At 45.3% G+C, this 12,500-nt stretch overlaps 1 protein-coding gene and 1 long non-coding RNA gene across 3 annotated transcripts in view; one reads left to right on the top strand and one right to left on the bottom strand.

The window, feature by feature from the left end:
- LOC135095798 (uncharacterized) overlaps nucleotides 1-9,117 on the top strand; it is an 18,956-nt gene extending 9,839 nt beyond the window's left edge. Inside the window, exons 6-15 of the mRNA XM_063996906.1 lie at nucleotides 99-220; nucleotides 567-736; nucleotides 1,205-1,364; nucleotides 1,784-1,904; nucleotides 2,348-2,530; nucleotides 3,145-3,293; nucleotides 3,424-3,531; nucleotides 5,536-5,735; nucleotides 5,897-6,001; nucleotides 8,851-9,117. Coding sequence (XP_063852976.1) covers nucleotides 99-220; nucleotides 567-736; nucleotides 1,205-1,364; nucleotides 1,784-1,904; nucleotides 2,348-2,530; nucleotides 3,145-3,293; nucleotides 3,424-3,531; nucleotides 5,536-5,735; nucleotides 5,897-6,001; nucleotides 8,851-9,037 — 1,505 coding nt within the window. The 3' untranslated portion in view covers nucleotides 9,038-9,117. The remainder of the gene's footprint in view (nucleotides 1-98; nucleotides 221-566; nucleotides 737-1,204; nucleotides 1,365-1,783; nucleotides 1,905-2,347; nucleotides 2,531-3,144; nucleotides 3,294-3,423; nucleotides 3,532-5,535; nucleotides 5,736-5,896; nucleotides 6,002-8,850) is intronic.
- A 1,844-nt stretch (nucleotides 9,118-10,961) lies between these two features.
- Nucleotides 10,962-12,138, bottom strand: LOC135095801 (uncharacterized). 2 transcript variants are annotated; one of them, XR_010264495.1, is made up of 2 exons: nucleotides 12,023-12,138; nucleotides 10,962-11,914 (listed from the first exon to the last, which is right to left on the bottom strand). It is a non-coding gene; the product is annotated as an uncharacterized LOC135095801 (long non-coding RNA). The 2 variants fall into 2 exon arrangements; XR_010264496.1 differs by having other exon boundaries at nucleotides 10,962-11,918; nucleotides 12,023-12,137.
- Between the last annotated feature and the right edge of the window lie 362 nt (nucleotides 12,139-12,500).

Here is a 12,500-nt window from a genome sequence, read left to right as displayed (position 1 = left end):
ATTACAATCAGACAAGTATTTAGATAAAAGAAAAATTTTAACATGAGTCTTGCATAATGTTTTGTTTCCTGACCTAATGCATTGTTCTCTGTACTCAGCCGTGAACGTGCAGCTGTATCGCGAAGGACAGAGCCTCTCCACCTCCCAGCATGACACAGAGAAGCCAGAAGACCCCTTGATGGGCTCAGAGCGCATCGGTAGAGACAAGAACATGACAGAGGTGTGTGTGTCTGTGTGTCTGTACTACAAATAAGATGAGTGTGTGTGTGTGTGTGTGTGTGTGTGTGTGTTAATTTAAGTATACTCTTGTTATCTATCACTCCACAATCCTTACCTAACACTGCTCTACCTACCATGCAGTCTCTCTCACTCCTTACCTAACAGTGTCATGTCTCTCAGTCACTCATTCCCTCAGCCATTTCCAAACACTGCTTTATCTATTACTGTGTATTTCAGCCCTTGCCAGACACTTCCCTATCTATCACCCAGTCCCTCTATTTATCACTCATTCCCTCAGCCCTTAACACTACCCTCACCCGGCCCCTCACAGCTCTCGTTACCAACAGGGGCCGACACACTACAGCAACATAGACACTGGCTGCTATTACGTGGAGCTGAAGCCTCACCTGTACCCACTACCTGAGAGGACCATCCCTATCTGTGTGACCCCGCTCATCAACGTGACTGACATGGAGGCTTGGGACCCTTACTTCTCCCTGGAGCCAAACCCTGAGAGGTGTGTAGGTGTGGGAACTGTAGGGATGTTGGGTGTCTACTTTGCTTACCTGAGTTTACCTGTCTGTCAGTGTAAGGATGTACAAGTATGTGTTATTGTGTGTCTTGTGTTATTTTGTATTAGAAGTGAAATGTTCAAAGATTTATATCAATGTTTCACTTCTGATTATAAAGAAATAGTTTTATAAGCACATGTACAGTAACAATGAATCTGTCTGCCTGTTTCTTTCACTTGTTATTCCCTTCCATAAATGAAAAAAATAGGCAGGCATGTCATACAGGGACTGCCACGTGTAGGCCTGATGGCTTCCTGCACCAACCCTTGTGATAGGTGGAAATACAGGCAGTGTTCTATACAGACTGCCAGGTGTAGGCCTTATAGCTTCTTGTAGTTTCCCTTATATTGTATGTTTTTAAGTATGACCACCATCACCATCTATATCACCTCACACACCGTCAACTCTCACAGGCAGTCCCTCACGGTGCGGTGGACAGTCGGAGAGCAGTACAACTTCTCCTCCTATGACCTGACCCTCCACCACCACCCGTCGCTGCGTATTAACTGCACAGGCACAACCATCTACCCAAACATGTCCATCATACCGCAGAATCGGTTGAGGGTGACCGAGGTATGCATTTTGAGGTTCTCAGTATACAGTGTTTGACTTATGACTAATGCCTTCATCTTATGCATTCTACATACACCATCCAGCCCTATAAGGAAAATTTTGTCTATATATCTCCACACCAGGCTGGCAGTCCCACACAGGGCGGCACACTCACACACACATTATTCACACTCTCAGCCTCGTCAGCCTCTGGTGGAAAGGGAGGGTCTTGTGGATTACACTGCCACACCCCAGGAGCTTAGGCACACCACAGCTGGCCACATACACCCACAGCAAGGCCCCACAGCACACACTGGTTCACTATTCCCTGAGACCACAGCAAGACCCCACAGCACACACTGGTCTACCTCTGCCTACTCATTAGGACAGCAAACAACATGGTGTGCACAAGCTTACAACTGTTCCTGTCTTCTCCACAGTCGCTCTACACATTTTACAACCTGAGCCGTGGATGGTACTGTGCGCGGGTCACTCCGGTGGATGATCGCTGTCCGCTTGATGGCTGCCCTGTTGTGTCAAGCCCTGCCAATCTACTCATAGGTAATGCAAGAGTGAAGTGTTGTTCTTAATCTTTCATTCTATCTCTGGTGTACTTGTGAACTCCCTGCCCGCTTCTGTATTCCTCTCTGCCTGTGACATTCTACTTTCACCACTATTCTTTCTACCTCAAATGCACAAATTAACCAGTATTCTCAATCTGTCATTGGTTGCCCTGCTAGACTCTTCTGCTTCTCTACACTCAACCCTCTCACTATCTCCTATTCAATCTCTCCATCTCTTCTTCCTCCACAGAACCTCTTTAGTAATACAGTTCCCCATTTCTCTCTTCAAAAGATTCTCTCCCTTTCCTCCTCAGAATCTTTTATATAATACAATCTTTTTACCTTTCCTCTTCATAACTCTCAATAACACAGTCCTCCATTTCCCCTTTGAAAGATTCTCCTTTACCTCCTCAGATCTAATTACAATTCTCAATTTTTCAGACCCAACAGACTGGGAGTGTGAGAACAAAGAGTGTGGCAATAAGAGTGGGCTGGGCCTCACACTGCTGGTGGTGGGATGTGTGGTGGGTGCTGTGGTGACTGGTGTGACTGTGGCGTGGGCAATACTCCACACCTGGCCCTCCATTACACAGGTGTTTACCTCAGCAACGCAGTATTCACCAGGTGCGTCTGTGTGGGTAATTTGTAAGAAGTAATGGATTCAAGCTTCATAGAGTTAGGAATTGTTTCTAAAAATAGTGACTTGAATGGACTCAGTTACCAGGTTCTTAGTGCTGAGACATTAGGGAGGCTTGAAGGAAGATTAAGCTAATGTATGGAAGAGAATGATAGGAGAAAGACTGTGTGTTTTATACTGGGACTGCCATGTGTATTCTTGATGGCTTCCTGCACCAACCCTTCTGTTCATATTGTATCATTAAGCGCACACACCCTCAGTTCTAGGCAGTGGAGCTGAAATAAACCAGTATTTTTCTGTGCCTCAAGAGTAGTTGTGTAAGAATTAAGTGAAAATTTTTAGGTGTTGATAGGAAAGTCTTGCTGAGTAGTGTAAGAGTTAACAATCTTTTTCTTCTTTGCTGGAAAGGTTAGCAGTCCTTCATCTTTGCAACCTCTTCCTTTTTCCAGTATTTTCCACTTTGCAATCCTTTTGATTTTCCAACTCTTTCCTCTTTTCAATTTTTCTTTCTTTGCAATCCTTCCCTCTTTGCAACCTTTTCCTGTATTAAATTCTTTTCTCCCAGCAATCCTTTTAACTTCACAATCCGTCCTGGTTGCAGTGCCCATCAGGTCAAGTCTGCACAAGAGTGGAGGGCTGAGGAAGCAAGTGGTGCTGCTAGTTTGGACAGCTCAGGGGCCTCACGGTGCTAAGTTTGCCCCCATCATTGCTGCCTTCAAGACTCTCCTGCGAACATATGGCCATTGTGAGGTGTGTGTGTGTGTGTGTGTGTGTGTGTGTGTGTGTGTGTGTGTGTGTGTGTGTGTGTGTGTGTTGCAATTATGAGGTGTTTCTTTACTCAGTCTTGCTTTTTATGCAGTTCTTTTTCAAATTTTTCCAGGTGTATGATTACTTGGAACTGTCTTCATTACCCGAGAGGCAGCAACTTCACCTGTTGGCTTCACCCACCACCTGGCTGGACTCTCTCCTGGCTCAACACTCCATCAAGGTAACATACACTAGACAGACAAACTGAAGAACCTCGCACACACACACACACACACACACACACACACACACACACACACACACACACACACACACACACACACACACACACACACACACACACACACACACACACACACACACACACACACATCCTCAGCCCCTCACACCTCCCTGTCGATATTCCTGCCAGTGTGGAGGCCCTGTGGGTGAGAGTTACGCCCCCCCTCCCATCCCAGCAACACGGCCTCCATCATTGTGTGCATCGTGTACCATCTCCCACGAGCCGCCACAGCACAGTTACTCACCGCTCACATCATTAACACTGCTGATGCCCTGAGGGTGAGGTATCCTGCCGCCAAGCTGGTCATCTGTGGGGACTTTAACAGATTAGATATCAACGATATCCTACACCAGCTACACCTCACCCAGGTCATGGACTTCCCCACCCACCAGCAAGCCATCCTCAACCTTATACTGACAGACCTGGGCCAGCAGTACTCGCCCCCCAAGCCACTGCCTCCCATGGGACGGAGCACCCACCTCTCCATACTGTGGACACCCACACCCACCACCTCGACCCCCCGGTCAGCTGTCACCAGGACCCACCACCCCATGCCTGACTCAGCCATGAGGGAGTTTGGGCAGTGGGTGACACAACACCCGTGGACTGAGGTGCTGGATGTGGAGGACGTCCACTTAAAATGGCAAAATTACGTCCCTACCACCACAGAAGCCTTCCACCGCTACTTCCCAGCCAAGAGCGTCACAACGCACCCGTCTGATGCCCCGTGGATGACGCCCCGCATTAAAAGACTCATGCGTCAGCGGACCTGGGCGTTCCACTCCTGCCTGGTCCTATACAGGAAACTAAGAAACAGAGTGATCAGGGAGATTAAGGCTGCAAAGGCAAGCTATTACCCAGACAAGATACAGCCGACTTCCACACAGGGAGGCGTCAGGCCGTTCGCTATCAGGGCTCTGTCTCTAATTTCCAACAGCTGACATGTGGGGTCCCCCAGGGGACCAAGATGGGTCCTCTGTGCTTCGTCCTCCTCATTAACGACGCCCTCACTGACACCCCCCATCGCTGGAAGTATGTGGACGACTGCACCGTGGGCATCCCAGTTTCCACCAAGAACCCGGACTACTCGCCACTGCAAGCAATTCTGGAGCGACTGCAGACGTGGACGAAGGAGAGCAGGATGACCATCAACCACAGCAAAACTGTGGTGATGCATTTCTGTACCTCCTCTGTACCAGTGGCCCCTCTCCAGCTCACAGTGGGCCCTCACTCCCTCCAGGTGGTCCGATGTGCCAAGCTTCTCGGAGTCACGGTGGACGACCAGCTGACCTGGAAGCAGCATGTTGCCAGCACCATAAGATCAGCTACCTACAGGCTGTACATGCTGCACAGACTCAGGTCGCTGGGGACGCTGACAGATGAGTTAAGGGGGTGTACCTCACCTTCATCCTCCCCAGACTCATGTACGCCTCCCCAGCGTGGTCCTCCTCCCTCACACACACTCAGCAGCTACAGCTAGAGAGTGTGCAGGAAAGGGCATGCAGGGTCATCCTTGGCCCTGCATACACCACCTATGAAGAAGCCCTGACCACCCTGAGTCTGTCCAGACTATCCACCAGGCACCGAGAGGCTCTGGAGAAGTTTGGAAGGGGACTACTGTATCATCCACGTCTCAGAAACATGCTGCCGCCTGACGCGCCTCGCCCGGTCCGTGCTACCAGACACCACAACAAGATAACGCCCCTAAAGGCGCCGCGCACGGACCGGTACAGACTCAGTGTGATTCCCACCATGGTGCGAGCCATCAATCAGTAGTCCCTTCTAGATTAGACTTACCTTTAGGATTAATGTTAAGTATTTCCTCACCCCCTATGTACATTTTCAGTTTGTTAACTGCCTAAACAATAAACCATGTATTATTATTATTATTACACACACACACACACACACACGCACACACTGATACACTCCCATCCACAGATAATCATTGTGGCAACAGAGGGGGCTTGGCAGAGACAAGTGGAGTGGAAGCAGCAAGACTCCAGCATGCACAAAGGGAGCGTTAGCCTTCTGTCCACACCTCACAACACCCTGGACCAGCTGCTCTTCCCTTACCTCCTGCGACGCCTCCACGACCAGCCAGACCTTGCCGGGGACTACTCCAGACTCTTCCATATTAGGTGAGCTTGGTTAGAGGGAGTTAGGTCAGGTGGGCTTAGTAGGAGGGAGTTTTTGAAGAACTGAGCTTGCAAGGGAGAATAAATAGAGTTTGTAAGGAAGGACAGTTTAATTCTAATCCTCTGTAATGTAACCCGACCTGACCTAATACACTCCTCTGCAGGTTCTCCGAGGTGAGTCACAGTGCAGTGGAACTCAGCAATGTTGTTTCCTGGAAGAGATACAAGATACCCGAACACATCAGAAGTCTCACCGTCTCTCTGCACGGGTCAGTGTGTGTGTGCTGGTAGTGGTAGTGGTAATAGTGGTGGTGGTGGTGGTAGTGGTGGTAGTGGTTCTTTGTTTGTGTGTTTGTTCTTATATTCTTTTCTTTTCTGCCTCTTCCTCCTCCTTGTCTTTGTCTTATTCTTCCTCCTCCTCCTCCTCCTCTTATCTTTTTCTTCCTTCTCATCCTCTCTTATCTTTTCTTCCTTCTCATCCTCTCCTTCATCTTCCTGTCTTCTCCTCTTCTCATCTTTTCTGCCTCTTCCTCCTCCTTGTCTTTGTCTTATTCTTCCTCCTCCTCCTCCTCCTCCTCCTCCTCCTCCTCCTCCTCCTCCTCCTCCTCCTCTTCCTCTTATCTTTTTCTTCCTTCTCATCCTCTCTTATCTTTTTCTTCCTTCTCATCCTCTCCTTCATCTTCCTGTCTTCTCTTCTCATCTTTTCTGCCTCTTCCTCCTCCTTGTCTTTGTCTTATTCTTCCTCCTCCTCCTCCTCCTCCTCCTCCTCCTCCTCCTCCTCCTCCTCCTCCTCCTCCTCCTCCTCCTCCTCTTCCTCTTATCTTTTTCTTCCTTCTCATCCTCTCCTTCATCTTCCTGTCTTCTCCTCTTCTCATCTTTTTTGCCTCTTCCTCCTCCTTGTCTTTGTCTTATTCTTCCTCCTCCTCTTCCTCCTCCTCCTTCTCCTCCTCCTTCTCCTCCTCCTCCTCCACCTCCTCCTCTTATCTTTTTCTTCCTTCTCATCCTCTCCTTCATCTTCCTGTCTTCTCCTCTTCTCATCTTTTCTGTCTTTTCCTCCTCCTTGTCTTTGTCTCATTCTTCCTCCTCCTCCTCCTCCTCCTATCTTTTTCTTCCTTCTCATCCTCTCTTACCTTTTTCTTCCTTCTCATCCTCTCCTTCATCTTCCTGTCTTCTTCCTCTTCTCATCTTTTCTGCCTCTTCCTCCTCCTTGTCTTTGTCTTATTCTTCCTCCTCCTCCTCCTCCTCCTCCTCCTCCTCCTCCTCCTCCTCTTCCTCTTATCTTTTTCTTCCTTCTCATCCTCTCCTTCATCTTCCTGTCTTCTCCTCTTCTCATCTTTTCTGCCTCTTCCTCCTCCTTGTCTTTGTCTTATTCTTCCTCCTCCTCCTCCTCCTCCTCCTCCTCCTCCTCCTCTTATCTTTTTCTTCCTTCTCATCCTCTCCTCTTATCTTTTTCTTCCTTCTCATCCTCTCCTTCATCTTCCTGTCTTCTCCTCTTCTCATTTTCTTTTATTCTTTCTCTTCTCCTTTTCCTCCCCTCACCTTCATCTTTCTTGTCTTCCTCTTCCTCTTTTCATTATTTTTGTCCTTTTCCTCTCATATTTTCCTCATCTTTTCACTTTTTTCTTGTTATTCTTTCTCCTCCTCTTTCCCTCTCATCTTTTCCTCATCTTTTCACATTTTTTTCTTGTTATTCTTTCTCCTCCTCTTTCCCTCTCATCTTTTCCTCATCTTTTCACATTTTTTTCTTGTTATTCTTTCTCCTCCTCTTTCCCTCTCATCTTTTCCTCATCTTTTCACATTTTTTTTCTTGTTATTCTTTCTCCTCCTCTTTCTCTTCAATTTTCTTGTGTTCATTCTATCTCTTTCCTCTTAGATTGGTGTAATGGTAGAGGTTGTATTATAGGGGGGATATTGTAGGTGTATAAAATTAGTTGTAGCTTTTATTTATTTATTTGTATTGTAGGGGGGATATTGTAGGTGTAAAAAATTAGTTGTAGCTTTTATTTATTTATTGTATTCAAGTCTTACAGGTCTCTCTCTCTCTCTCTCTCTCTCTCTCTCTCTCTCTCTCTCTCTCTCTCTCTCTCTCTCTCTCTCTCTCGTCTCTCTCTCTCTCTCTCTCCTCTCTCTCTCTCCTCTCTCTCTCTCTCTCTCACCCACCACAGCCCACAGCCCCACAGTATGTCCCCCACAGTATGTTTACTTACCCACAGTCCCTCACCACAGCCCCTCACCTCAAAATAATCTCTCCATAATACCTTCCTCCTCCTACTCCTCCTCTTGTCTCCTTTACACTTATAATATATATAAAACATACACCACAGTCTTTTTATTCACATTTCAATTAATTACAACCATTTTGGGGTATATATTAGGTAACAGTTGATATCATTGCTAATCATACATTGACTGAGGGCTTCTCTCTCTCTCTCTCCTCTCTCTCTCTCTCTCTCTCTCTCTCTCTCTCCTCTCTCTCTCTCTCTCTCTCTCTCTCCTCTCTCTCTCTCTCTCTCTCTCTCTCTCTCTCACCCACCACAGCCCACAGCCCCACAGTATATCCCCCACAGTATATTGACTTACCCACAGTCCCTCACCACAGCCCCTCACCTCAAAGTAATCACACACACACACACACACAGACACACACACACACACACACACTGTAGCTATTCTTGTGTCCATTCTTGAGTTTATTCTTGGCCTGATGAGTTCTTTTATCTTTTCTTATCTTCCTATGTTCTTCTATTCATCCTTTTTTCCTTCTTTTCTTGTTTCTTAATCTTTTCTTTCTTTTCATCTTCCTCTCTTCAATTTTCTTCTTGTTGTGCTGTATTTTCTCTCTTTCTCTCTTCTTCCTCTTCATCCACCTATTTCTTTGTCTTGTTTCCTCTTTCTCTTCATCCCCTTATTCCATCTGCTTCTTTCTCTCTTCTTCCTCTTCATCCATCCTGTTTCATTCTCTTCCTGCTTCCTGTCCACCTCACTGCCCTCCTCCTCTTCCATCTCTTCCTGTCTTTTCTTTTCTTCTTATGCTCTTGCTGTTCTTCTCTCCAATTCTCTTCTGATGCTCTGTCTCTCTTCCTCTTCCTCCTGTATCACCCTCGTCATCTTTTCACAGAAGCACGGCAGCATCAGCATTTGAGGAGCCGAGTGAGGACCAGCTAAGTGACCTCCAGGCAGCATTGTCCGCCCACCCTCAGCACTGCAGCCACGTCAGCCACGTCACCAACGGCACCACACTCCCCTGGCCCAGTGCCGTTGCTTGCAATGGTGTGACGCTTACCAACGGCACTGCTAGGACGTGAAGAGTGCCTGGTAATGCTTGTGATGTTAGTTTTGGGATCTTGTAGAATGTTTTACCTATAAAAGATAATGGTGGTCATTATTATTTATTTCTTCTCATTTTGCCTAATAGATGATTTTTGTCATCATAGGGAAGATATTTTTTTTTTTTTTCATCTTGCCTGTAAGAAAGGATATGAAAAAGACCCTCTAAAGATGTATAGTGCATAGTGTATTCAAAAAGGTTATCTGAAATTTGAGGATAAGCATCTTGAAACCTCCCTCATGAAAGAGTTTAAGTCACAGGAAGGGAGAATCCCGAAGCAGGCAGGGAGTTCTGGAGTTTACCGGTGAAATGGATGAATTATTGAGAAGATTCATTAATTCTTGCATTAGGAAGGCAGACAATAGAATAGTGGTGAGAGAAATTAGAAAATCTTGTGGTATGAGGCCATGGGGAGGAGGAGAGGCATGCAGTTATTGCAAAACAATTAGCCATTTGGAAAAACAAGAAGTGATTTCGGAATATGCAAGTTACATGAGATTATTTAATTCTAGCTAGTTCAGGAGTTAGTTATATTAAAAAGAGTGATTTTAAGAACACCCCACAAGGTTAGTTTATGGTTTAATCACTAAAAGAAAAGTGATTTAAGAATACCCAAGCTAGATCACACCAATCACTTCTTTTTTAAGGTTATAAAAGACAAATACATTCCTTAAAAACTGCCAACATTAGACTCACAACCTGGCCTGGCTAAGTTTACAAGATTATTTAGTTTAAGTTTACAAAAGACCAATACATTCCCTTAAAATTACCATAAATTAGATAGACTCTCAACCTTTCAGCTCCAAGTCTTGTCCACCCACCTACCCTCCTATCTCCACTCCCTTCCTGAGTCTTATCCACCTATCTGAGTCCTTCCTTGAATCCTGCATCCACCTACCCACTTACCCAGTCCTTCTTCGAGTCCTGCATCCACCTACCCACTTACCCAGTCCTTCCTTGAGTCCTGCATCCACCTACCCACTTACCCAGTCCTTCCTTGAGTCCTGCATTCACCTACCCACTTACCCAGTCCTTCCTTGAGTCCTGCATCCACCTAACCTCCTACCCACCTACCCTCCCATCTCCACTCCCTTCCTGAGTCTTATTCACCTATCTGAGTCCTTCCTTGAATCCTGCATCCACCTACCCACTTACCCAGTCCTTCCTTGAGTCTTGTGTCCACCTATCCACCTCCCAAGTCCCTCTGTGTCCACCTACCCAGTCCTGTCTTGACTTGTATCCTTCTATCCCAGTCCTTCCTTGAATCCTGTATCCACCTGACTTGTATCCTTCTATCCCAGTCCTTCCTTGAATCCTGTATCCATCTACCTGCTCACCCCACTCCCTTCCTTGTCCACCCACTCGCCTACCCAATTCCCATCCTCACTACTGCTGCTAATACTGCTCATTGCAACCATATATTCTTCCAGTTGGTCGTGCATGAACGTTAAACTTAAATATATTGATGTCTGTGATGTGCGGGGTCTTATCGGTGTGTTATCGTAAGGTTAGTTTGGTTTTTATTTTGACTTTATGCTGCCGATGAATTGTTGTTGTTTTTTACCGTATGTGCAGCTGAGAAGATTGTTTTCTGCAATTAATAGCCTTTTTTTTTATCTACTTGTTTTTTTTTATGATTTCTGCAGCCACAAAGCTCAAATTCCCAGAGCATCTTATTGAACAAGTGTGGTTATACCCTTGTTAGCATCTGGTCTATATTTTACAAATGTTTCTGTCACTCATTACAACTACTTTCAATAGCTGTAGTATAACTCTACCTTATATCTTTGCAACCCTTAATCTGCTCAAGTCAAGAGAAAATTGTGGGATTATCAAGGAAGGTGAGAATGTGGTGCCTTGTCTGGGCTGCCCTGTGTGGGATTGCCAGCCTGGTATAGAGATAGATAAGAAAAACAACAAAAACTTCTTTATAGACTTTAAGAATAGGATTGAGAAAATGAAACATGGAAATATGGACTAGAATTGTGTGTATTTGTGTGTGTGTATGAGTGTGTGTAGTATGAATCTATGAGAAACATGTTATGAGTATGCCTGACAATCCCAGTGTTATTGTGTATGCCTGTGTGTAGCTCAAAGATTAAAGAACATGTACCAGAAATATGCGTGTGCTTGTGTGTGGTTGTGTAGCATATAAGGTTATGAGAAACGTATGTATAAATATGTATTATTGTATTGAGCGTGCCTGCCAATTCCAGTGTTACGTATATGCCTGCGTGTGGCTTAAATCAAACTGTCGATATGAAGAGATACAAAATATTTTAACTTTGAAGAGTTTGGTATATGCAAATAGCATTAAGTTATTATTACTATTATTTATTATCTGCCAGCATTCCAAAGTCAATTGTGTTTACAATACCAAACGTCTCAGCAAGTCATTCACGATTCTCAGTGCGTGTTTTTTTGCACACCATTAGGATTAAAATGCTGTACTTTTAATACTTTTATATGGCGACGACGATGGTGGTGGTGGTGGTGATGATAATGGTTTGTGTGCTATATCCTAGTCCTTAGTAACTAAAAGTGGTGTGCTCAAACCATTGTAGGTGTCTCTAGTTATCCAGTATGGCATTTATGAAGGGAGGAAGTGTGGAGAAGTATATTGTTATCAGCCCAGAAATAAACCATCACTTTATTTATTCATATTTCGTTCTTGTGTCCATTAGCAACTCAACCTAACTTAACCCTTCCCTCTCTTCTTCCTCTCCTTTTCTATCTGTCATCCTGATATTGTTTTACTCCTATTCTCTTCTTTAAATCTTGTTCCACTATGCTGTGTCTATTGGGAACTTGATCTCACTTTCCTTCATCTCTCTCTCTCTCTCTCTCTCTCTCTCTCTCTCTCTCTCTCTCTCTCTCTCTCTCTCTCTCTCTCTCTCTCTCTCTCTCTCTCTCTCTCTCTCTCTCTCTCTCTCTCTCTCTCTCTCTCTCTCTCTCCCCTTGCCTGGCTGAGAATATAATGTTCACCCAGTCATTACAACATTATTTATCATTCCAGTTCACTTCAGTACTTAAAATCTTACTATCTTGCTTTAAAATCTATTGGCAACTTGTTTTTTTCCATCTCTTCTCTCCTTCTCTCTTTCTTTGCCTGGTTGAGGATATAAAGTTCATCCAGTCACCCAAATATTGTATCATTCCCATCCATTTAGCTCTAATTATAAATGCTCCACCTTCCTCTATCTTCTCTCTCTCTCTCTCTCTCTCTCTCTCTCTCTCTCTCTCTCTCTCTCTCTCTCTCTCTCTCTCTCTCTCTCTCTCTCTCTCTCTCTCTCTCTCTCTCTCTCTCTCTCTCTCTCTCTCTCTCTCTCTCTCTCTCTCTCTCTCTCTCTCTCTCTCTCTCTCTCTCTCTCTCTCTCTCTTCTTGCTTGGCTAAGAATACAATGTTAGTTTCACATTTGAGGTCTCTGTGAGGGACTAGG

This window comes from Scylla paramamosain, unplaced genomic scaffold (assembly GCF_035594125.1).
Source record: "Scylla paramamosain isolate STU-SP2022 unplaced genomic scaffold, ASM3559412v1 Contig1, whole genome shotgun sequence".
Taxonomy (NCBI): Eukaryota; Metazoa; Arthropoda; class Malacostraca; order Decapoda; family Portunidae; genus Scylla; species Scylla paramamosain.
Note: the sequence above shows the minus strand (reverse complement) of the source record. Positions and strands in the feature narration are given on the sequence as shown.